Raw genomic sequence first — 27,275 nt, 5'->3', positions numbered from 1 at the left:
ATAATAACAACGTCCTTACCTGGAAGACCACCTTTTCCTTCTCGAACTCCTCCATGCTGTTCACTTCATTGACAATATTCTTCAGACTCTTGTCCACAATATTCATCCACTCGACCATCTCCTTAAATTTCTCATGGTAGCTGTCCCACTGTGCCGGTATTTGCTGCAATGTCTCGCGCATATCTCCAATTTTACCGGACAACTGCTGCCACTGCAGCTTAGCATTGTCATAAGACTGGCCTAAACTGTTATCGGTTGGTTTTTGGTAACCATAAGCTTGACTAATGCGATGCATATTCTGCAAGCACTTTTCAATTTGCGGTATTGGTCCTTGTTGTCGGAAGAATTGCTCATTGCGGTTGAGAATTGAGTCGATATCTTCGTTACGGTTCAAAGCCTGTTGTTCCAAATGCAATTCCTTCTCAACTTCCTGCAGCGTCTGATAGAAGGCCGATTCGTCAAGACGGAATTCTAGCTTCAGCAAATGTAATGGCGCTTGCGACAAAACTTGCTGCCACTTGGCTTGCAACTTCTCAACCGAGTCCACCACAGGCTTTTGCTCTTGAGCCGGTAACGTTTTCAGCAAGTCCTGTGCTGATTCCACCAGATTGTGCATCCAACGCTCGTTGACATTTTCAAAGAAGTACTTCTGTGTCTCGATTATTGTCTTCGACTCAATGTGTTTCTCAATTAACATTGATTCGGCCTGCGTTAGCCATTCGCTAACAACACGTTCGCTTTCCTTGAACGCGTGCCAACCGCGTGAGGTGTCATTCAAGCGCTGCTCCCACTGCTCAGCATTTTGTATGACATAATTAAAGCGCTCGTTCAGCTGTTGCATACTGTGTGACGTCTGCGAGGTGTCGATATTATCATCAGCGGCAACGGACTTTAATAGGTTCTGGAAAACCTTATTTTTGCTCTCTAACATGGAGCGATAGTAGACGGTGCGCGAGAAGAAAGTTTTGTGCTTGTTCAGCTCCTCGCTAATGGCGTCACGTCCACCTGAAAGCGTATGCGTGCTCAGCAATGTCTCTGCATCATTCAGCCATTGGTGTATTTCTTTCTGGCCCGCTTCGAGCGATTCCTGTTGTATGAGTAGCTGATGGAAGAGGTGCAATTTCGCTGGTATTTGCGCGCGTATGCGCACCAACGACTCCTTCTCCTGCTTGAGTAATTTCATCATTTTATCAACCTCGTCGCGTGGTAGATCCTGTATAAGTCCCTGAAAGTTGCGGCTAACCGTCTTGAAGAGTTCCTCATTATCGTCAATCTCGCTAGCTAGCTTTTGCAAGTCCTCGCCATATTTGGCAATCTGTTGTGTATTACCCAGCATTTGTCGTTGTCCGAGCACTTGTTCAGCATGGCGCAGCCATTGCGAAAGCTTTTCAATGCCCGACTTGTATTCGTTACGAGCGCGTATGATATCACCTGCGTGCATGTATTGCTTGGTGTTGGAAAAGAGACGCTCAAAGCGCTCTGATAGATTTCCATGCTTCTGACGTAAGTTGTGCGCAATGCCATCCTCGCAGGAGGCAATCAAGTAGTTTGCCGCATTGGCGAGTGTATCGAATTTGTCCTTCCATGTGGTGATGTCCTGGAAAAACTCCAAACGTTCATCTTCTGAGCGCGACAACTTAGTTTCAGCCAAATTGAGCCACTCCTCACAGGTGGGTGCCAAATTATTCCATGTCTTCCAACAGGTCACAACCTCTTCTAATGAGTTCTGGCAGCATTTCAACTCCATGGAGACACGCTTCCAACGCTCTTCAGTCTCGTACATGAAGCGATCGATTTCTGTTATATCTTTGCGTGGCACATTGCCATCACGTTTGTATTCGTCCACCACTTGTTGCATGTCGACGAAAGCTTTCTGGAACTCTTGGAAAATTTTGTTACGCGATACGAAATTCTTGTATTGTTCCAGTTGTTGGCTGACCTTCTCTTCGTAGCCATATTTGCCAGTCCAACCCTTCATTTTGTTCTCAACCAAATTGAGAAAAGCAATAAGACAGCACTTATGTTCCAAGAACTTTAAGCGTATTCTACGCTCGGCCGCCTTGGGCGCCACTTCTTGCAGACGTCGCTCCATATTACGCAATTGCTCGATCGGCACTTGTTGCACCAATGGTGAACGCTTTGCATTCTCGAACATTGCCATAATACGCGGCAAATCGGCAAAGAATAACTTATGCTCCTCCAACTTTCTACTGATCACTGATGCTGTCTCTTCATTCATGGCACTTGGTATCTCATTATCCATTAGTAATTTTTCGGCTTCAGCTAGCCACTTGCCGACCACACCGAATTCGCCGGGCAATTCTGAATCCAACAACCACAGCCAATAATTCATTTGATATTGCAAACGTTGCCACAGCGAATTTATGTCCTCCCATACAGGGCGTGGTACTTGTAGGAAACCACTTTGACTTTCCATCAATTCCTTCAGGCGATTGTAGACCGGCAAGTGAGCGTCGATTTCCGAACGTGCAATCAAATATTCAGCGAAATCACGCGGGAATGAATTCGACATGACCATGGGCTCGTATTCTGTAGTCTTTTCTATCAGGAAACGACGTAGTTCGTCCAATTCCTGTTGTATATGTGATGTATCACGAGAGGCACCCTGCAATTAAAATTAAAAAAAAATCACACTTAGTTAAAGGAGGAAAAGGATGTGTGAATGTGTAGAAATTGCTCACTTTTGGTTCAGGGTACTTGTGCAAAAATTGCGCCACATATGTCATTATACTCTTTTCATCCGGTTTTGGTACATCCACATCCTCAGCATCCAACAATTTGGCAATGCCCAGTTTACTTTCGGCCACATCGAAAGCAGTTTCCAGACGTTGACGGTTGTTGGCCTTCTTCAAATCGGCTAAATTGACAAGATTTGCCTTAATGGCATCAATCAGGGCTAGGAAGGCGACGCCATCTCTCCAACTAGCACCGAAATCCTTTACCTCAATACCGCTGTCCCTGTAAATAGCAGGTAAAAAAGGCAATAAAGTGCGATTAATAAAATGGAAAGAAAAAAATAATCCAAGTAAAACTTACTTTGGCAAGGCATTGGTAACCCAATTCAATAGAGTCTTCCTAGCACCTTGCTTCCATTTCTCAGCCTTTTGGTCGCTGACTGCCTTGCCAACGCTATCGAGAGAACTAACCGAACCGCCAATACCATGACCCAAATATTCAAGGTTGCGGCTATTCTCCTCAATCTGTCAGAGTGAAAGAACAAAATATCAGTTTGGAATGGACTTTGCGTGGAGTAAGAAAGAAAAAATAAATAAATAAAATTTAAAGCTTCATAATAAATATTTATAAATAAAAAAAATTCTAAATAATATAAAAAAAAGTAAAAAGTAATTTCAGTTTGTACAAAATTATTAGGAGGTTGAATTAGTTTTAAAGGTGGCACACAGATGGCGCTATTTATCACTTTATCGCGTTGGCAATACTGAATATATATTCATGACAAAGCCTCATCCCTAGGCTTTGTTTATCAGTATCTGTCATTTCGCTAAAGTATAAACAATGCAGTGTTTTCGTGCTCCGAGTATGTCAACTTTCGTGCCGTCGAAACGCAATTTGCGGGAAGCTTTGCTTTTCTGCTTCAATTTGAAAAAAAAATACAGCCCAAGCCCGTGAATTGCTGCAGGAGGCCTACCCAGACCATACTCCGTCGATTTCAACATGTGAGTACTGGTTTCGACGATTCAAAAGTGGCGATTTTCACACCGAAGACAAGGAGCGTCTTGGCCAGCCCAAAAAGTTCGAGGACGCGGAATTGGGGGAATTGGTAAACGAGGACTCGTGCCAAACCCAAGAAGAGCTTGCTGAATCATTGGGCGTTGATAAATCAACCGTTTGCAAGCGTCTAAAAGCGATGGGAATGATCCAAAAGCAAGGACATTGGGTCCCGTACGAGTTGAAGCTGCGCGACGTCGAACGGCGATTTTTTACGTGCGAATTGCTGATCGAGCGAAAAAATCGGAAGGGTTTTTTGCATCGGGTGGTGACTGGCGACGAAAAATGGATCCACTACGATAACCCAAAACGCAAAAAATCACGGGGTTTGCCCGACCACGCATCAACGTCGACGGCCAAGCAGAATATTCACGGCAAGAAAATCATGCTCTGCATTTGGTGGGATCAGGTCGGCGTCGTATATTTTGAGCTGCTCCAACCGGGCGAAACAATCACGGGGGATCGCTACCGACTGCAATTGATGCGTTTAAGCCGGGCATTGAAAGAAAAACGGCCGGAAACGGTAAAAAGGCACGACAAGGTTATTTTTCAACATGACAACGCTCGGCCGCATGTTGCTCAACCTGTCAAAAAATACCTTGGAACGCTTGGCTGGGAAGTGTTACCCCACCCGCCGTATAGTCCAGACATAGCTCCCTCCGATTATCATTTGTTCCGGCATATGAGTCTCGATTTGGCGGACCAGCGGTTCTCCTCGTACGAGGCTACCAAAATATGGGTTGAGTCATGGATAGTCAAGCAGCGGCCAGAATTTTGGAGAAACGGCATCCGGAAATTGCCCGAAAGATGGGCGAAAGTTGTAGCTAGCGATGGCCAATACTTCGAATAAAATATTTTGTACCGTTTTTTCACAATAAAGCCCCAAATCTTCGAAAAAAACCTTTAAAACTAATTCAACCTCCCAATATGTAAACAAATTTTGGAACTTTAACTCGATTTTCTGCATTTTTCATTACAATAAATGCGTACACCTGCGTTCAAAGTTAAAGTAGCACGACGAATTCAAATTTTCAACAATTTTGTTGGTGTTTAATTTCCTTTTTTATGTTTTTATAAAAGTATAGCGCATTTTACAATAAAAGTCCGTACAACTCAAAGGTTCAAACTTTGTACAAAACTCACAAAAATTTAACAAACTTTGAAGCGAATACATAAAAATTGTCTATCTTTTTATTAAATTAAAAAAAAAAAATTTTGCATATGCACTTTTGCAACCCAGAAATTGCAAGTTCCAAGTGACTCACAAGCCTCGTTCATTTTTGAAATTTTTTTTGTCGCTGAGGTGTTAAGAATATTCCTCCTTATAAAAGAATTCCGACAATATGCTTTATATGGAAAAGAAATTTCTGCATCCTATACAAAACAAAATTTAAAAAATGAGCACGATTTTTGAGCGACTTCAAACTTACCCTTTATTTATTTACGCTAAAATTCAAAATTTTCAGAAGATTCTGATTAAAAAGTTGAAACTTCTGATGCAAAAAATTTGTTAAATGTTTGTGAATTTGAGTATACAGTTTTTGGTTGGAGAATGCACTATACTTTTACAAAAACATAAAAAATAAAATTAAATACTAAAAAATTTGTGGAAATTTCGTATTCGTTGCGCTGCTATTATTTTGAACACAGGGATGCATCTGAGGTTTCATTTCATTCAATAACGAGACTGACGGTGTAAAACATTTTATATTGATTTCATCCATACCATATCTGCTTACTATCACCTCCATTATACACTCTTTATCTATCCCTACAACGCTCCATGGGAATCTTCCATTGATCGAAACTGTGCAAGAAGTCTTTTTCTGTCAGCTTCTTCAATACGCCTGCTGATTTCTGTCTTGCAGTTTTAGCCAGCTCAAATCTTGTTTCTTTTAGTGTAGTTTCTACCTCAAGAAACAGATAGAAATCGCACAGCACAAGTTATGACGACTATGACGGATGATATTCTACCATGGAAGCTTCCTGACAGAGGGAAAGAAGTGGCGCATTTTCTTGCTCTATGGTTATACTTCTAATTTTTTCGGCGAAACGAAAACCAGCTCTACTGCGAACGCAGACCAAGCTTTACTACATAATTTACTTATAAGAACGAGAGGTTATACATGCGAAATAGAAGTCTTCACTTAAACAACGGCCGGTCGCTGTAATTCCATGCAATTTCAATATTATTAATAGTCATACCTCGTATACGGAATTGGAAGTATTTCGGTAAGATAGACACTTGATCCCTTCCATATTAAAAAATCAGTAGTTCAGCATCGATTCTACGAAAAAAGGATACATCAAGGAGTATCCCTTCAGCAGAGAGACAATAGCCAGAGCACACCGTTTCCACGACTGCCAGGTCTACACCAGAAACAGTCACTCCGGCTGAATTTATAAAAAATTAAAGGTGAATGTTTTATTCTTTTATAACAACAACAACCAGCATAAAGTCATGTTCAACGTTTTTTTGTTCTAATTCCTTTTGCATCACCGCTCGAAGTGAGCGATGTACCATACTCAAAATACCATGCGTCCATAATACCTTGCGTCGGCAAGATTTTTACAGCATTGCCAAAATTATTTATTTTCCTCAAACTTTAACAAAAAAATAATGTATTGCGGAGTATTCCGTTCTTAGTGATAAGAGAAAATTTTTGATCAGGCGGACTATTCCTCTCTTGGTGATAAGGGAGAGTTTTGTTCGCGGATTATTCCGTCGAATGATGCAAAAGGGTTATAAGTGTACAACCATGGTCTGAAATATTCTTCATTTTAGCATGCAGCGCCACATATAATACCATATCTACTGCCTGCGAAACTATAAATTTATTGGTTACCTCTAAATATGGGCGTATACCCCGCTCGTCAAGGTATCTGGTATGCGAAAATCGTAGTCTAAAACCAATATCGAGCTCACCATTCATACCCAGAAAATAGTGTACCACGGTGATGGCGGAAAAGTTTGGAGGATGACAACAGCCGGAGTGCTCGACAGAAATATTTAACGACAGATTTTTGGACCTTTTGCGCTTTGGCGACTACGAATATGGCAGATAAGGGAACGATGAACTACATATATGAATTTTCTGCGCCACAGAAATAGCGCAACGCATAATTCCCCAGTGACTCCAGTGGCTAGGTCATACGGTACAAATGCATACAAATGGTTCAGCTTTGAAAGTATTCAATGCAGTACCTCCTTTGCGTTGGAAATATTAGGTGGAAAAGGAATTGGCTTCACTTGTGCGCTGGACGGAGGAAGAAATGATTGACGCCCTTCGTTAAACTGGGATAAAATCGATTAAGCGGTTAACTCATCAATTAAGTAGAAGAAGTTCTAATACTTCTTAAAAAATACCCATTATATAATTTCTTTAAGAGCCTCATAGGCGAAAGATAACATAAGAAGGAAACTCAAATCGAGTTTTTTTTCGTTCTGGAATTCGTTTGCAGCAACAATGCTGGGAATGAGTCATAGTCGTTTTTAAGGAGGAAAAATATGGTTGACGTATGTATGCCGCACGTATTATAACACCATGCGAAATAAACTTTTTTTATTATTTAGGAAAATGTTCATACAGCATATTTTTCTAATTGTAATTTTAGAAATGCAGTATACACAGTCTTTCATTTTCTCATCAATTTAATTTTCTAAAGGCGGTTAAAGTTTCAAAGGGAAAACGTAAACAGAAACATCTCTTGTGTATATCGTATTTCATAAGAGGAAAGTTCAACTTTTTCGTTTTGTGATTTGTAGTTTTTTGCGTCTATATGTTTTTTTGCAAATAAAAAGGCCTTAAGTTTGGTACATCTCCTCACGCCAGATAGTTTTTTTGTTTATGAGAAACTTCTTCATGGGAGAAATTCACTCGGAAATCTACCATTGCCTGTCGAGGCATGGCCACTTTAGAAAAAAGTTTTCTGATATTTCGTGTTCGTGTATTTCGACCATTCTATCCTCATTAAGAAGCTGAGTGCATGCGGTATTAAGGGAACACTTTTAAAATTCTTTTTAAGCTACCTTACGGGAAGGAAATTATTTGTTAAAATAGCATCGTCTAAATCTACATTATTAATTAATGCTTGGTCTGGAATACCCCAAGGGGCTCACTGTGGGCCAATTCTTTTCCTAATATTCATAAACGACTTACCTAAAATATTTCAATATGTAAAATGCTTAATGTTTGCAGATGATGTTAAGTTATTTTTACAAATCAGCTGTATTGAAGATTCTTCCAATCTTCAAAAGGATCTCAAACATTTTCAAGATTGGTGTACCATGAACCACCTACACTTGAATACCGACAAATGCTGCGTGGTTTCATACAGGAAGAAACCTAATCCATTCATCTATAATTACTTTTTGAACAATATTATACTTAGTAGAAAAGAGGAAATCAAAGACTTGGGCATAATCTTCGATTCACGACTTACGTTCTCGAAACATATTGATTATATTATCTCTAAAGCTTTTTCTATGATTGGATTTTTACGTCGTAATACGGAAGACTTTTCAGATCCCTTGACTTTGAAAGCACTCTACGTCTCCTTAATTCGAAGCCGACTAGATTATTGTTCTCTAATATGGAACCCATTCTGCCAATGTCATATAAATAAGATTGAAAGAGTCCAAAAAGTCTTTATCAAATATGCGTTGTGTAAGCTGCGCTGGCCTAAAGGGCTCCTTAGTTATATAGGCAGACGCAAATTGATTGGACTGCAAAGCCTTGAGGACAGACGAATCTACTTTTCGATTCTCTTCATGTATAATCTTTTAAATTTCAATATAATTTGCTGTGAGTTACAGAATTGAATTACATATCAAACAAAGCAACATGATTTAAGGCAGGTTCGTTTATTTGTAGATCAACGGTATAGAACTGACTTTATAATCTTTAACTAATAATTAAAAATTGTCTAATATAGTCTGTAAGAATTATTTGTAGACTGAATAAACGAAATAAATAAAACATTATTTTTCATTTTGCCCTCTTTCAGGTAAGACATGGAGGACTACACTTTGCTCGAGAAATTAAGACATGCAGTTATCGTAGCTATATGTGCAAATCACACCCATTTAGAAATCTCTAGTTTTCTTATGGCGGCCGCCGTAGCCGAATGGGTTGGTGCGTGACTACAAATCGGAATTCACAGAGAGAACGTTGGTTCGAATCTCGGTGCAACACCAAATTAAGAAAAACATTTTTCTAACAGCGGTCGCCCCTCGGCAGGCAATGGCAAACCTTCGAGTGTATTTCTGCCATAAAAAAGCTCCTCATAAAAAATGTCTGCCATTCGGAGTCGGCTTGAAACTGTAGGTCCCTCCATTTGTGGAACAACACCAAGGCACACACCCCAAATAGGAGGAGGAGCTCGGCCAAACACCCAAAACGGGTGTACGCGCCAATTATATATATATATATAACTTCCGGAAACCAATATTTTTCATTTTGCCCTCTTTCAAATAAGACATGGAGGACTACACTTAGCTCGAGAAATGAAGACATGCAGTTATCGTAGCTATATGTGCAAATCACACCGATTTAGAAATGTCTAATTTTCTTAAGTGCGCCCATTCATTCATTCATAAGGATCGCCGAATGCAGAATCTGTTGCAAATCGCAAAAACACAAGGAACTTCTGACACTATCCAATCTGCAGAATTTATTCTTTCACCCTTCAAAATTAATGAGGGCCTGAAGAGGGAGCTAAATGGCGCAAAGTTAATCATCCAATTTGTTTTTCGAATAACTTTTTTTGCTAAATAAAAAAAATTGTATTAAGGCATCGAAATCTGTCTAATTTACAAGTGTCAAAAATGATAGGCCATTTGCAAAAAAATAAAATCTTCCTTGCGCATTGAAAAATTAAATTGATGTGAAAATGAAAAACTGAGTATGCAGCATTACTATAAAAAAAACCATAGTTGCACGAGCATATGAAATTTTTCTTGGGCAGCACAGTGTAATACATGTGACACAGTGTTTGCACATATTTGATAATGAATTCTGGTATGAGGATATGCCAGAAAAAATTTAGTTAAAGTTCCATTAAAAAAAAGCCATTTGTTGGCAGACTTGCGGCATAAAATTTAATTCCTGCACTTTTACATTTACGTCAAAAACTACGAATAAGTTGTTTGCCATAAAATTTAAAAGCAATTTCGAAAACATAAAAACTTATTACATATAACTCATAATGGCGTGTAGTTAATGTGCAATTTTCATTTATGTTTGTACTTGAATTGAAATTAAAATTGAAAAGCATAAAAATCAATTGATTTGTCTATTTCGAAATTATCATCGTTATGTACATAATTACAACAACCATCAACTATTTACAAACCTACCTGTGGCGCATAATTTATTACTACTACTAATTTTTTCCGCCTCTTCTTATGAAGCTTTTTTTAGCAAATAAAAAGTTAAAAACCGTTCAAAATCCAAAACGATTTCAAAAAGAGACAAATAGATAGAAAGGAAAGAAGTACACACAATTTATTTACTTTACTTTACTTTAGTCTATTATTAGTGTATATACTGTTTTTGTTTTTTTTTTTTAATTTCTATTTTTGTTTTAAGTGTTAGCAATTGTGAAAGTACAGATTATGTGCTGTGTTATATTAGAAAATAGATAGGGGAAAGGAACGCCTAGAAAAGCATTTAACTATTTATAAGTGGGCCACTGTGCAGTATTATGATTACCAATAAATTGAACTGGATTAGACGCTGCCTTTCGCTTTTATTAAGTTTGCGAATATATATATTAATTATGCTTCGTGGTGAGGGAATGACCAAAAGGGCAAACTAGCGCTGTCTTACTTTCATGCCATCGGTACAAATTTGCACTTTACATTTTTTACCTCAACTTTTTAGCCGAAATGTCACGGGGAATAATGGCTATATACATGGAAGATAAGGTCATGTTTACAAGCTTTCTACACACAACCTAATTTCTGTTTTGTGGGAAGTGTAAGAATAAAGTAGCCGCACGTATTGTTCGCGCCAAGCCAAGCCGATCGAAAGGCGCGTTCACACCCAAAGTGACTACTGAATGGAAGAAATAATTGAAATCTTCCAATTTTCACCTTCATAATACTACATAGGCTTTTTCAGAAACAACCCGGTTGCACAATGGCAGGAAATGCAAAAAACCTATATTGAAGTATGCACGAATGCGAGATTACTATTCACGCCGCAAAGGTACAACAAGTCCCTGACAGAATGTCGCATTTTTCACGGCCTGACAATATAAATGTGTCGCCCACTTTGCAGCAATTGAAAATATTTTTTTCATTTATCTTTTTTATGTCATTTCATTGAGTGCAAAATTCGACAGTGCACGCGCATAATGCTTTGCAAGACGAAGAGAACCCTTCTAATGTACGAGGCTTGGCTAGAAAGTAAATCTACTTAATTTTTGTAGGCAGGGTTGCATTTGTACTTATGTACAATCTATGTTATTTTTCAACATAATCCCTTTAAGTGAGTTCTTTTTACTACGCCAATTTGGACTATAGATATGTTCCAACAACTGGTACGACCCGGATTTATATCCAGCCAAGGGCTGGCATTTCAGCAGCTTTCGCCATAAATGTATATGGGAATTTTTATGCTGCTACAACAACAATAGATCTGTTCCGTTTGATGTGGATCGTCCCGTATTTGAATGTATACTAAATATAGGGTGGTTCATATATTAATTTCTTTTTACAAACTCGAAACACTTTCAAAAAATAAAGAAAATGTAATAATTTTTTTTTTAGTTGTTATTACTTGTTTTTTCGAAAGAGCAAACATTCATTCATGTAACTGCCTCGGCTGGCTTCGCAGTAGCGCATCCGGTTAACCCAGTTTTTCAAGATCCTGGTGACGGTTTCTGGACCTATCTCCCGAATGTCTTGCTTGATATTCGTCTTAAGGACATCAGCCGTTAAAGGATTGTTCGCACAATATCGTTCCTTCACGTAGCCTTATAAAAAAATCTAACGGTATGAAATTGAAGCTCCGGGGTGGCCAATTGGCATCACCGAGACGGCTAATAACACGATTACCGATTATCGCGTATGGTATGGGCTGTGTGGTATTGCACCCCATCCCGCTAACATCAAAGATCGTCCAAGTCCATGAATGACTTCAATTTTCGGCCACAAAAAATCTTTTATCATCCCTGTGAAACGCGCACCGGTGATCGGAATGGCATTTCCAGTAGCATTTTGACGGAAAAATTGGGCAATGATGCCACCGCTTCAAAATTAACACCAAATCGTCACTTTCTGAAAATGCATTGGTTTCTCGACGATCACGTGAGGTCTTTCTGATTCCCAGATGCATCAGTTTGATTGATTTATTTTCAATAATATTAGGGCTGCCTACTTTGAATATGGAAAGAAGTTTACAATATTTCCCGACGTTGCTCAAGTGTAAAGCGATTCATTTCGTTCCGCAGAAATTTATTTGATACTGACTTTCTATAATGATTTTCAGCAGAAAAAACCCTGTCACTATCAAAATAGCGTATGATTAAAAAAACACTTTATGGTTCACTCTGTATGTAGGGTGTTTGTAATTGACTATGAATAAACTATAAGACATTAATTTTTTTAGAGAGCTTTTCTAGGCATTCGGTAGAGTTTTCAATTTTCGTCAACAAATATATAATACTTATTTAATAATGGTGCACTTACAGGGTGCCTTAGAAAAATAATTAAAGATATTTACTTTTTTATTAAGATAATCAAATTTTTCAAACACTTCAACTTACCTGGAAGTACAATATGATGGTCCATATCAGACCCAGCACAACTGGTGGTCTCCCATCCACCAAATCTGCCGGGTTAATATTCACCAACTTGATTCGTTTACTGGCTAAGAATTGTAAGGCTGTATTGGCATTGCTGAGGAAATGCGGACGCCGAAGAACGCGACCCTTCTCCACGGGCAAACGTTCGCCGGATAGCACTTCCAAAAGTGCAATAAGTTTGGTACCATCGCGTAAATCGTTGATTATATCGTCAACACGAAGCGGTGGAACACGCTAAAAAATATTAAAGGAGAAAAAGAAGAAAAACAAATTAGAAGGTGTGTAATAAACGATTATAATTAGCAAATAGAGGCATTTTAATGCAAACGGCAATAGTTAAGAAATATTTATACTTCCTTAGTTAGCAAAAAGTTTGCAAGACAGCATTTAACGGCATTATTTGCCAAACTTATTGTTCTAAAAAGTACAGAGACTGCGTGACTTGCTGATATAAAAGGTTAGCATGATGCATAATTGGACAACATAGTTTGCAAGGTATGCAAATTGCATGACGACAGGGACAAAACTGGCATTCTTATGGAATTTTGTAAACGCAGAGCCAGCAGTGCACCAACAAAGTGGCATTGCATTACGCATAAAGTTCAAATATAAGTATTGTGGGCACCAAGTGAAGTTCGCGGAAAAACAAACAAACATACCTCCTATGTAGGTACTAGAGATCCAAGCTTTTTTTTTCTTATTGCAAATAACCCCGAGATTTTCGGGATTTACAATTCCATTTTATAGCAAAAACACAAAGAAATGATTTTGATCTTAAATAAAAAAGTATGTTTAACACCCTTTTATTTATTAGTTTTTATATTGTAGTAGTGCTTTTCAAGAAGCAGTGTTGCAAATTTCTTCAAGTTAAGTTATTGCAAAATGATGAATATCTCGGGATACCGAGATTGCAATACCGAATTCTGGAAATCCCAGGAAAATTTAAAAAAAACGTGTAGTGCAATTTTTTCGAGTTAAGTTATTGCAGAGGAATAAATATCTCAGGATACCGAAATTGTAATAACGAAATGCCGAAAATCCATGGAAAATTAAAAAAAAATTAATTAATATGTCAGATAGTTAGTAGGATAATTTAGAGGAATTTTTTCCATGATGTACGTAATTATAGTAATAATACTTTGTCTTCATAGATGGAAATGTGAACGCAATTAAATACCAACAGCTCTCACAGGAAAACCTGATACCTTCAATTGAAGACCATTTGACAGGCAATATATTTCCTGTTAATTATTTAAACTCCATAGAGAACCTCTGGCGTATTACGAATAACAAAAATTTCGAGCATTCCTTATATAGAGAAAATGCACAAATCCGTAATCAAAAATATTGTCAAAATCAAGGAGATTTTTGAGGGATCCCTACAAAATGCTGTATATCAAAATTCTTTTCGTACGAAATACTGTAAATTAACGTAATAAAATTCTGCAGTGACAAAATTCTGTAAAAACAATATTCTGTACTGTCTTAAAAAAATTCTATATTGAAAAAATTTTGTGTTGACAAAAGTCAACGAAAAAAGGAGTTTTACGCAAAAATACGGTGGATTGCGTAGCCGGAGTCGGACTGATGATGGTTATTTTTTTGAAGCGCGGCCGAAGGCCCCCCAGGCGAAAAAAAGTTCTACGCAAAAATACGGTGGATTGCGTAGCCGGAGTTGGACTGATGAGAGTTATTTTTTTGAAGCGCGGCCGAAGGCCGCCAACGCGAAAAGAAGTTCTACGCAAAAATACGGTGGATTGCGTAGCCGGAGTCGGACTGATGAGGGTTATTTTTTGAAGCGCGGCCGACGGCCGCCTACGCGAAAAAGAGTTCTACGCAAAAATACGGTGGATTGCGTAGCCGGAGTTGGACTGATGAGAGTTATTTTTTTGAAGCGCGGCCGAAGGCCCCCCACGCGAAAAAAAGTTCTACGCAAAAATACGGTGGATTGCGTATCCGGAGTTGGACTGATGAGAGTTATTTTTTTGAAGCGCGGCCGAAGGCCCCCCACGCGAAAAGAAGTTCTACGCAAAAATACGGTGGATTGCGTAGCCGGAGTTGGACTGATGAGAGTTATTTTTTTGAAGCGCGGCCGAAGGCCGCCAACGCGAAAAGAAGTTCTACGCAAAAATACGGTGGATTCTATCGAAACTGAAGAAAAAAAGTGCGCACTTTTTTATAAAATTTGTTGAATTTCTTATCATTTACTTACAGCATTTCGTCAATACAGAATTTTGTCAATACAAAATTTCACCAATACAGAATTTCGTCAATACAGAAGTTCGCCAATACAGCATTTCGGCAATACAGAATATTTTTTACAGAATTTTGAAATACAGAATTTCGTATACAGAATTCTATAATACAGAATTCTGAAATACAGAGTTTTGTAAACAGAATATTGTATCATACAGCATTACGTACCCAACCCGATTTTTGAGCCAATTCGAAATTGCACCAAAGTTCGATGAGTTATAAATTTTCCTAAGAATTCTGATCAAATAGTTTGATAAATCGATGGAAATTATTATTATTTTTTTTTAATTTGTGGATTTATATAGTTTTAGAAGTAAAATGCAATAGGATAAGCATATGCACTTTTATAAAAAAAAATATCAAAATTATTTAAATAAGAAATAAATAAATTGTCACAACTTTTCAAGAAAACGCCGTGCTTTAGAATGACACATTTTTTTATGTATCTATGCATGTAAAAGGTGAGTTAAGGTGAGCTTAGTTGAAATGCGGCGTTTTTAAATCTGCCAAAAAAAAAATAATAAAAAAAGTCAAAAACTAATTTGCAGTTTAGAAAGAAAAAAATTATTCAACCAAAAAAAGAATGATAATTTTCGACGAAACATTTAAACTAAGACAAAAAAAATGTTCTGTTCAAAATTATAACAACTCACAAAAAAATTAATACTAAATTATTGATTACAAAAAAGTAACAACTCACAAAGAATTTACTATTTCTGCTAAAAAACATAACCAGCCAAAAAAAATTATTATTGTACTTCTGACCAAAATTACACAAAAAAATTATTATTTCTGATCAAATAACTAACTCTCAAAAAAATTATTACTTCTGATTAAAAATATTACAATTCATACAAAAATTATGTTTGATCATTAAATAGCTCATAATCATAATTTTCAACAAAAAATTCAAAATTAAGAAAAAAAATTTTTCTTATCAAAATTATAACTTACAAAAAAATATCCGTTCTGATCAAAACATAACAGCTCACAAAGCAAATCACAATCAACAAATTATTATTTCAGAGCGAAAAAATTATGACTCGCACAATAAGCTTTATTTTTGATCAAAAAATTTTACTCGATATGTGATTGTGTTTTCTGAGCGATTAATTATAAATTGAAATGTCATTCTTAATAATATATTTTTATAGAGAGCACAAACGTTTTTAAATCGCAAAAGATGCATAAAAGTAAAAAAAATATGCACATATACATATGTACATAGCTATGTATGTTCATGCAAGGTGGCTCAAAATGAATCATCCGATTTTTGACAATTTTTGACTCCCGTTTTTATTATTTAAAAAAAAAAATTATTATATTTTGAGTGATGAAAATTTTTATTTTGACCATCACTTGTTTGTTTGCCTACTGCAGCTGTCTAATGCAAAAATTATAAATCTTTCTATAGGGTGATTAATTGTGCGCCACCATTTACATATTCCAAGTTGTTGCATGATATTTCGATTTTTTGAACTTTTAAATTTTCTTTTTATTGAAAAAAAATGGTTATTTTCGGTCGCTGGTTTATTTAAAGCCAAATAATCACACATTCTTTTTTTCGTATGACATTACATTTTCAAGTTGAAATTAATCATGCATCCATGGCTTAGCTGGCATCATTTCAGCATTAACATTCAACTTTTGAAACCAAACTGAAGCTGGACAGTCGAAAATTAAGTATGCTACAAAAAATTTTATAGCACCGGCACATTCATTGAAACTGAGAGGACATACACACGCAGGCAAACATACATAAATCACCAAAAAAGCCAAAAACAAAACTTTAGCCCGTCAACGCCGAACAAGCGGCTCGACGTGCTCACCTTGAACTCGCCCATAAACAAACTGTAAAAAAGTAAAAAAGCAGGCAATAAAGTTTAGATCTTTTTGTTTTTGGTTTTTGATTTTTGTTTTTGATTATGGGTTTATGTATGTTTGGATTTTCTGAAGTTCAAACAAATTGCCGCGCAACTGTCAAGCTATGTAAACACATTTTGAACAGCAAGTTTGCACATACCTTCATATATATATATAGATATGTGCATATGCTTCTGCACACACGAGCTTATTTCTCGGCGCAGCTAAATTTTAATCACATTTACGTGGTTTGTTTTGTATTTTCTTCAAATTTGCTGGATGATAGTCAGGTCTGAAAAATTGCTCCACCCTACATTTGTATATCACAAATTCACAATTAAATTTATGTAGCACAAATACAAAAGCTTATCATCAGATGCTTGCTTGCTCATACTTTTTGTTGTTGTTCTCAACCAAATTGTGCTATTGAGTTAGTTAAGTGTCAATTGGTGAATAAAATTTGCATTTGAAATTCAGTTGTGTAATTTTATTTGCTTAACAAATTTAGTCATATGAGTATGTGTGTGTGCATGTGCATGTATAAGTCTCACTATACTACCACAAAAATATTTATTCAAACATTTATTGATACACATACATGTAAACTTGAACAGTCTTTATTATCGCAAAATAGTAATTGAATATATGAAGAAAAATGTATTTTAAAAAATGATCGGAAAAAATATGACTACTGCTACTGCTGAGGTTACGCTGATGACTAAACTCTTTCCTTCTTCGTACTCGGGTGTTACATACGATTCAGGGCTGGCTGCGATCTTACACTCGGTCATCCTGATTGTCATATGCCTCAGATGACTCTTCGTCGTGATCGTCTTCATTGTGCTCATAATACCGCCATAGCTTCATATTATCTGCGCTAGTTGATGTTTGACTTGGGCCTCGAAAGTCCCCAACTTTTTTCACATCGTATCTGCCATGTCTTTTAACTTTGCTTACTTGGTATGGGCCAATGTATTTACTGGCCAGTTTTTTACCTGTTACGAACTGTGTGACTTTGATGGCTACTAAATCGGATATTTGATATCCATGCTCTCCTTTTCGTTTTCGATCATAGTTGGATTTGTACACTTCTTGCGCTTTAAGTATTTGTTTTCTGGCTTCCTGACGGATTTGGTTTCGCTCATTTTGTGTGACTACCAGCAGTTCTTCTTGGAGTACTTTTAGCAGCTCTATATCGGCTTCGTTTCGCATCTTTACCCCGAACATCACTTCAAACGGTGTAAACTTTGTAGAAGAGTGAACGTGAGAATTGATTGCACGTTGCACTTGTGACGTATATTTGTACCATTTATCCGGCTCTTTTGCTGACATCTTTGCTAGAATCGAAATAATTACGCGGTTCACTCTCTCGATCTGACCGTTTCCCCTTGGGACGCCGGTTGTTACTTCAACATGGTCGATTTTATTTTTTTCGCAAAATTCTTTAAACAGTTTGGACGTGAACGCTGTGCCTTGGTCGCTTATTATACGCAGCGGACTGCCGAATATTGTCACCCATGACTCCAGGTGCCTTACAACTTCCTGTGCATCTGTGCTCTTGGTAGGGTATATCCACGTATACTTGGAGAATCCATCGACGATAGCGAAAATATACTTGTAACACTTTGATGTTGTATCCAGAGTACCCAAATGGTCGACATGGAGGGTAGAAAGGGGGCTGTCCCCTTTGTCAATACAATGCAGATAATCTTCTTTCTTACCCAGCTTATGATTGTGCATAATGCATTCGACACAATTTTGAATTACCTGCTGAACTTTCTTTTCAAGATGTGGAATATAGTAACTCTGTCGTATAGCATGCATTGTCTTTTGGCCACCCATGTGCCCAAATCTATGCGTCTCTTTAATTATTTCGTTCTCCATGCTCTTTGGTATAGCCAATACATCCTGCCCATCGACTTGCTTATAAACTAATTGATTTTTCAATTTAAAGTTTTCATATGGTTTTTCTTTAAGAATCTCTGCTACAGCTGTCAAATGTGAGTCCTGCTTCTGAGCTCTTGCGATCTGGGCTTGAACTTCTGAGGTCACTGTCATCACGGGAAATCGACTTAAACTATCCACATGCTTCATTCTGTTGCCAGATCGGTGCTCTATATTGTATGCAAAATCTTGCAGGTACATCAACCATTGAACCACTTCACGTGGTATATCTCTTTTCGCATTTGTCTGCTTGAAAGCCGCGCAATCTGTGACTAGTGTAAACTGTATACCCATCAGGTAGTGACGCAACTTTTTTGTGGCTAAGTATGCTGCTTTTACCTCAAGAAAATAGCTGTGTAATTTTTCTTCTTGGGGAGAAGTCTTTTTACTCCAGTAGAAAACCGGATGCCATTCTCCGTTCTGGAGCTGTATCAGCGTTGCCCCGAACCCATGTTTCGACGCATCGACGTGTAGCTGTGTCTCAGCGTTCTGCTTATATATTTGCAGTACAGGTTCTGCAATGAGTGCCGACTTCAAATCATCAATTGCCTTTATTTCTTCTTCTTTTATCTGAAATACTTCGTTTTTTCTTAACAGTTGTGTCAAGGGTCTAGCTATACCAGCATAATTACGGATAAACTTTCGAAAATATCCGGTTAAACCCAAAAAAGCCTGTACGTCTCGAATGTTTTTTGGTATCGGAAAGTTTTTGACGGCTTTGACTTTGCTTTTCCCCGGCCAGATACGCCCATTCTCAACTTCGTGCCCCAAAAACGCGACTCTCTTTTTCAAAAATTGGCATTTCGACCACTTAATTTCCAAACCATACTGCTGGGCTTGGTTCAATACCATTTGCATATTGTCTAAGCATTGTTCTTCTGTACCTCCAAAAATAATAATATCATCAACATAAATTTCCATTATACCTGCGTTAATTAATTTTTGAAAAATGTGGTTAATATATCTTATGAAAACAGCGGGCGAATTACAAAATCCAAATGGAGCCCTGTTAAATTCATAAAGACCTTCTTTTGTGACAAACGCCGTGTATTTTTTGCATTGCTCCTCAACTTCGACATGGAAAAATCCATTTGCAAGGTCCATCACGGTAAAATATTTTGCACCCTGCATTTTCTCAAGAACCTCTTCGACAATCGGTACTGGAAACCTGTCTTTCATAACCATGGAATTTAGCTTACGAAAATCAACGCACAATCTGTAGCTTCCATCTTTTTTCTTTGCCAGCACAACCTTGCTAGCGACTTCTGAACATGATTCGCGGATAATGCCTTTTTGCAGCCATTCAGCTACTTGCTTACGTACAAACTCCCTTTCCATTACTGACAATCGGCTAGGTGATTCGCGAAGAATAATATTGTTGCTTTTCGGGACAATATTTAACTTAATGTGACTATTTGATTGAATAAAACTCGGCTTATAGTTATCAACCAACTGTTTGACTGCTTCTTTGTATTTAGGATCCACATCTACCTCATTGCTGCTATGAACATTTAAAACATTGTAACTAGTTTCTCCTGCATTTGTGTCATCTTGTGATCGTGAGAAATTATACCCCTTGGCATTTAGTATTACCAAAAACTTTTTCAGAAAATCGTACCCTACAATTGCGTCTACATTTATTTTGCTATCCTTTACAACCAAAAACGTATGTTGTGTACTCAACTGGTCCACAACGACTTGTGTTGTAAATTCTCCTAACACATCGGCGGCGACGTTGCCTAAGCCATACAGTCTAGCAAAACTTTTTCGCAGTTCACAATTGCTACCTATTTGGTCATATACACTCTTACGCATTAGCGAAACGTCTGCTCCAGTGTCCACCAAACAAGACACATTGTTGTTATTGATCTTCAGCTGTTTCATGCGGTTTTCGTCGAATACTACGTTTACAACGTTTTGCTTCGTGGTGGTGCACTGCTTAGCCATATGGCCAGCGCCATTACATTTAAAGCATTTCGTGTCTTCCTTGCACTCAGCCCTCTTGTGCTGTGTCGACCCGCAATTAAAACAATGTTGATTTTTACGCTCGCCGTCATTACTACTTTCATCCACTTCTTTGCGACTGCTTACTATCTGCCGACGTTTATTTGCTTCGCTATGTTTTGCCAAAGGCTCCACCAACGCATATGCTTTGATCAACTCTTTGTAGGATCGAGCACTATATAGTGGATACTTTTGTTCGTTGCGCAACTCAACACCATCAGCTATGTACGTTATAATTGACTGCTCATCAACCTTACCTAGTGCTGCTATTTTCCGCATTTGTAACACGTATTCATGGAAGTTTTCTGTTGCTTGTTTTCAACGTTGTATTAATAGCTTATGTACCTCTGCGCTATTTAGTGGTTTGTCAAATTCCTCTATCAACGCTTCACACAACGAGTTATAGTTGGAGACTGTAATTGTTTCCAACAACAAAGCTGCAGTGCCCTTCATTTTATTTCGCGCATTGACATACTTCTGTTTTGCTGTCAACTCATACGCCTCAGCATTCTCGTCAAAATTAGATATCCATTGCCGAATTGGAATAGATACCCCGTCAAAATTAGGTACGACTTTTGCGAATGCATCAATAGTGACATTACCTTTACTGGCATCATTTTGGTTCATTTTCTCGATCAATGATTGAAAGAAAATTTCCATTTTATCTTCCATTTTGGGTAACCCGTGACTTTTCTCGCTGATCTGCTGCTGTTCGTGTGTAGTAACTCGGCTGTTCGTTGCTTCGCCTTCTCTGCCTGCTTCGACTGCGTTTCGTTCAGCTGGATGTTCTGCCTTTGCGTTTTTTTCTGCTGCTTGCTGCTTATTGGAGGTTTTTGCTATGTTCTGCGTTTCTCTGCTGCTTGACGGCTTTCTAATTTCTTTGCCCGAGCGTAGCATTCCGATTTAGAATGCAAAAAATGTTATGCGATCGGTTGAGCCCCCATGTAAACTTGAACAGTCTTTATTATCGCAAAATAGTAATTGAATATATGAAGAAAAATGTATTTTAAAAAATGATCGGAAAAAATATGACTACTGCTACTGCTGAGGTTACGCTGATGACTAAACTCTTTCCTTCTTCGTACTCGGGTGTTACATACGATTCAGGGCTGGCTGCGATCTTACATACATATATTTGCATACATACATATGTACATTGCGTATCTGCATCTTTATCTAATACGTCAGTGATGTGGCCTTAATTAAGATACTCGCTTTGCTGAGTGGAAAAAAATATATTTTATAATAATTAAAAAAATAAAATAAAGTAATAAACCATACAACCAAACATAATCAGTATGAGGAAATTCTCGCTTTGAACTTTTTTTATAAGTTCACATTTTAGCAATAAAAGCAATAAAAGCTTTGTGTTGCACTCTGAATTAATGACGGATAAAATGCGTGATTTTATGCTTGACACATCGTGACAAGCTTTTTGACGCGTTTTAAGTGAAACTCACGTTATCTTTGAGATCGTGGATGACTCGAGAACTTTGCATGTGAGAACCAGATTTTTCTGAGGAAAGGTGGACCGGGTAGAGCGTTTGGAGACAAGGCCTGGCCAACCTGTTCACGTAAGGTTCAAAGTTGGATTGAAGGTATTTTGCGAGGAGCTTCACACCAAACTCGATTTTGGGCTACCGGGTCACACGAAAGAGCTTCAAGCGAAGGTTGTCGCAATCATAGAAATAGCTGATTGGCTGCTCACTTGTGCAACAACTGTGAAGTAAGTTATCATTTACTGCGACAGCCAAGCAGAAATTGGTTGAAGAAAGCCCGCCTTCAATCATAGAAACAGCTGATTGACAAGAAAGTAAAAATTTACTTCGACTGCCAAACGTAAATTGAGGCTCTGATCTCATTGATGGTGTGTTTGAAATTGGTCGGGAAAACCTGGCTTCCCTTTCGACAACATCAGAATTTTTTAAAATCCGACTCATTTGGATACCTGATTACAGGAATACGGCGGAAAACCGCTGGCCGGATGAGTTAGCTAGACAAGGAGTCTGTAAGACGGTTTCCCCGTGATACCAGATGATTGGGATGCCCTTGACTTCCTGTTGTATGTTTCTGAAAAGGTGAGACGTGTTAAACCGAGTCGCTCTAGGGAGCTACTAAGGTTAACAAAACTGTAAGCTTTGTGTGTGTCACTACCGGGCATTGTCCGCTAGGTATACATGCTCGGACCCATTTTGCGGCTGAGGCACCTTCCCCTAAGCTGTCCTGTTCCATAACATCTCATCCTATCGACAACAGCCGCAAAATGGGCCCAGGCATGCATACCTAGCGGAGAAGGTGCCTCAGCTGTCCTGTTCCAGCGGCGCTAAGTGCAGTTGTTTTGGCGCTCGCTTTGGATATAGCAGGTGTAGATATTAACCATCTGATTAATATTATCAGTGCGATTCTGCGAAAGATTTTTGGACCTTTGCACGTTAGCGATGGCGAGTGCCGCACTCGACGGAACGATGAGCTTTACGACGACCTAGACATAGTGCAGCAAAAAAAAACTCCAGCGGCTTCGTTGGCTGCATCATATCGTCCAAATGGATACAAACGCTCCGGCTCTGAAAGTATTGGATGCTGTACCAGCTGCTGGTAGCAGAGGAAGAGGAAGGTCTCATCTGCGTTGGGAAGATCAGGTGGAGAAGGACTTGGCTTAAGCGGTTATCGCGCCATTGAGAAAGAAGAAGCACGAGTAGTGATGAGTCATCCTTCTGTTTTTGTTCTTCATAATCCTCAATCTTGATACCTCCGTTCCTCTTTTTTTATCTTCTTTCCTTCCCTTTTTCAGGAACGATTTTTTTCTCTCCCTAGTGAGGCCTCTCATAGGCAACCTAATGTAGATTTTTTTGCCACTTAAGAAGTAAACTGGTTGTTGTCGATTATAATCACTTTGCACGTGATGGATCTGTCTACTTAGACATATTGCGGACTATGTCTGGAGAACGATGAGGCATCTCAACACATTTTATGTGAGCGTGCGGACATGGCTGATGAAAATAAATTTTTATTCAATAAACCGTTAGCGAATTTTCGAAAAACATTGCAAGGAACGGATGCTAATGCATTTTGCGTTTTTGGCTTCTGTCAATCTAACAATTTGTATGCAACATCCGTCCGCACTTCCAGAAAAGAAACGTGTTAAAACCGCAATGTTAAACAAGGAGCGGACACGCATATAGCCACATTAATATTTTTTTGCACGCAAGCAAACATATCGACGTATGTAGATGTGAGCCTACATAAGGAGCGAGTCAACTCGTTTGGACAAGAATTATCGCCGAGCTGACAAAGCCAATGCACTAACTTGTCCATAAAATGATTACTGACGCGCCAAGTGAGCGATATCCCCCCGCACATGTCCACAAACAAACATGCCTACATATTCAAATATTTATACACCACAAAGGCATGCTGCTTGTGGCATTTACTGATGCAAATTAATATGCGGCATGCAACAAACCAATGCTCATATTTCTGTTCTTGCATACAGAGCTTTCCAGTAGGAGTGGGTCGAAATGGAATAAAACTAGCTAGCTGTGTGTTAGGTAATGGGTCTTTCGAAAGTGACGCCTAGATGTCAGTGGTAAATTATTCCAAGACGGGACCTTTTTTTGGTCATATTTGGCATTTGTCAAGCAGGCACGTGCACAATTTTACACGATAGAGCAACGTGTTAAAACTATTGAAATTATATGAAAATGGTCGATCTTTAAGAACAACAAATCGCAAAATTAGTAATTTTTTTGTTGGAAATAATCGTCCGAATGAGTCGACAATTCAAAGGTCGTCAAAAGAAACAAACTGGTTCTGTCGAGGATAGAAAAAGGACTGGCTGAACAATCTTCAACATCGACATCTCAAGTGAAACCTGGGAGAATCAAAATTTTTCCTTTTTTTTTCTTAAAACAACATCTAGGAGCATCTTCTGAAAGGTTCTTTATTGTCGAACTTCTTTTTTTTTTGTTTTTTTGTTGTTGAAAGACCCATGATTGCCAATATATATGGAATATGACATTGTTCAAATGTCCGTCGTGATTTCACGGTGACCCGGATCCGAAAGGTATAATTTTTTATGACTCTGCAGAGCCGATTTGACTGAATTCAAATAATTACCTGGGTCATGTTGACTTTCAAAACAATAGAAATGGGCCAAAACGGATAAAAATAAGCAAATGAAAGTCTTTTTTGGCATCATTCAAATTTTCTTTGCCGCTTCGCTAGACGACACGATTCCGAAAGTCCTAATTTCCTATTACTCTGTTGAGCAAATTTAACTGAATTCGACCAATCACCTGAGTCATGTCGACATTAAAAACATCGATCCAAAGACCTAGCCTAAGTCAATTTTTATTAATACTTTCCTGTACCGTCGGCACTTTAAAAATTACCCATGAATTCCCATGGGAACTATGCCATTTTCCAGAAATTTGTGTAAAGGGCTTACAGATCGATATTATATATTAAATTTTTTTTTCATAAATGTGTAAAGCATTATACCCAAATTTTTAAAAACAAAAAAAAAAACAGTTTAACTTGATTTGATATAAGTATAAGACGATCCTGAAATGAGATTAAAAAAATTAGAAAAATCCGAAAAGAAACGTCCTCACCCGTAATTAATTTTTTTTTTAATTATATAACGATATTAAACTTATTAAATAAAATGTATTATTCATTTTAGTTTCGGCCATTTATCAAATTAAATAGAACAATAGATTTTATTTGAAACCCAAAAATATCAAATTCCAAAAGTCTACGCTCGTTTTAAAGCGAATCTATTAAAGCTGGTATCGGGAAATCAGCTGATTTGGTTTTCTTACTTTCGCCGTGTCCATGCGGCTGTCCGCCCAAATGAAACAAGGCTTTTTTCAAAGCAAATAAGTATAAGACGACCCTGAAACCAAAATTGAAAACAAAAAAAATGTTATTCCAAAAAAAAAAAATTTAAGTCTTTTTTGGTAAATTTTTTTAAAGAAATTAAAATCCATCCTAATGTATTTACACACATACGTACGTACAATAATTTAGCAAGCAACCAACTGGCTGTTTGAAGCCAAGTAACTGGTTTGCACACAAATTGTATGCTGCACCAATAATGCGAATGCATACATACATACATACATAAATATGTAAAGAGGCTACAGTATAAAATAGTAAGTGCGTATGTCGGCCAACAAAATGCATATTCATGCATAAAAGAATATGCAATTGCATTGTAGCATTACCAACATTGCGTTTTCAAATGAAGTTAACTCGTGAGTGTTAAATGTAGGTATGCACCGGTATAAACGTCTATCAGAAGTGTATCGCAAGAGAGGCGTGCATATTTATTTATCAGTGCCAACGAGTGCACGCTTGCAACTACTATACAAGTAAACTATAATACCGGTCTAAACTCAAGTACACGAGCATGGCCGAAGTGAGGAGGGGCGCGTGTGTAGAGTTAGCGGTCGTGCCGGTTCTGTGTTTACCGGCCGGCCGGCATTCGCCACAATTGCATTAAAACGCCGCAGGCATACGAGTACTGCATGCGCGACTCAGTCGAAGTTAATTTTAGCGAGTGAATAGAAAAAAAAAAAATAATGTAAGACTTTATCATTGCATGCAATCTACTGTGCACACATCAACATACTTATGTATGTATGTGCTAGTTATAGTGTATACATATGCTTCTATTTAATAGTACTTTTACCACTCAGCTGTTTAACCTTTCAATGCGGCTACATAGCTGGGAGTGAGCTAATCGTTTGCCAGCCTTCAGCGGCGCATTAAATTAGTGGGGAAAGTGGGGAAATCTACAATTAATTTGTTTTTGGATTAGGTGCATGTTGTGACATTTTTGCAGTAGTATATACCAGGTATATACCTATGAAATGAGACTTTCAGCTATAAGTACATAGATGTCGCTAGGAGTATTTTTAAACCTTCCCAAATATCTTGTTTTTTCGTCTGTCATCTGTCAACAATATTCAGTTCATTGTTTGTTACGTTTCATATAACAATGAATTTTTGTCCCTCTTAAAAATGTCGAATTTCGTGCGTTCAAACTACGATTTGCGGACATCGTTGATATTCTGCTTATAGAAGCTGGACATGTTCTAAGTAGAGCACAGTGCTTCAGGTGTTTTGAAAAATTCCGAAGTGGTGATTTTAGCGTGGTCCTCGGCCGGCCACCGAAAAAGCTTGAGGACGCCGAATTGCAAGCATTGTTGGATGAAGATGATGGTCAAACGCAAGAAATGATGGCAGAGCAGTTGGGAGGGCCCCAAAAAACCATTTCGAAACGTTTGAAAGACATGGGCTTGATTTTAAAGGTCGGAAGATGGGTGCCGCATGAACTGACTTGATGACAATGCACCGCCACATCGAACAAGACCGACCCGGGAATTGGTGAAGACGTACGATTGGGAACCGCTTGTGCATGCGGCTTACTCATCAGACTTGGCGCCTTCCGATTATCATTTATTTGCATCGATTTGCCACGCACTTTCCGAGAAACGCTTCAATTCTCACGAAAAAGCCAAAAAATGGCTCGATGATTGATTTGCGGCCAAAAACGGCCAATTTTTTTGGCGCGGCATCAACAAATTGCCTGAGAGATTGGAAAAATGTGTCGCTAGCGATGGCTATTTGAAGATTAAATT

At 38.1% G+C, this 27,275-nt stretch overlaps 1 protein-coding gene across 9 annotated transcripts in view; it reads right to left on the bottom strand.

Moving 5' to 3' along the window:
- The window catches only part of LOC129247419 (muscle-specific protein 300 kDa), a 290,571-nt gene that overhangs the window by 172,430 nt on the left and 90,866 nt on the right, over positions 1-27,275 (bottom strand). For all 9 annotated transcript variants that reach the window (XM_054886543.1, XM_054886545.1, XM_054886544.1 and 6 more), the window contains exons 3-6: positions 12,523-12,795; positions 3,058-3,221; positions 2,703-2,979; positions 20-2,626 (exon numbers count right to left, since the gene is read on the bottom strand). In XM_054886543.1, the coding sequence (XP_054742518.1) occupies positions 20-2,626; positions 2,703-2,979; positions 3,058-3,221; positions 12,523-12,795 (3,321 nt within the window). The remainder of the gene's footprint in view (positions 1-19; positions 2,627-2,702; positions 2,980-3,057; positions 3,222-12,522; positions 12,796-27,275) is intronic.

This window comes from Anastrepha obliqua, chromosome 5, assembly GCF_027943255.1.
Source record: "Anastrepha obliqua isolate idAnaObli1 chromosome 5, idAnaObli1_1.0, whole genome shotgun sequence".
Taxonomy (NCBI): domain Eukaryota; kingdom Metazoa; phylum Arthropoda; class Insecta; order Diptera; family Tephritidae; genus Anastrepha; species Anastrepha obliqua.
This window is presented reverse-complemented; position numbering and strand designations above follow the sequence as displayed.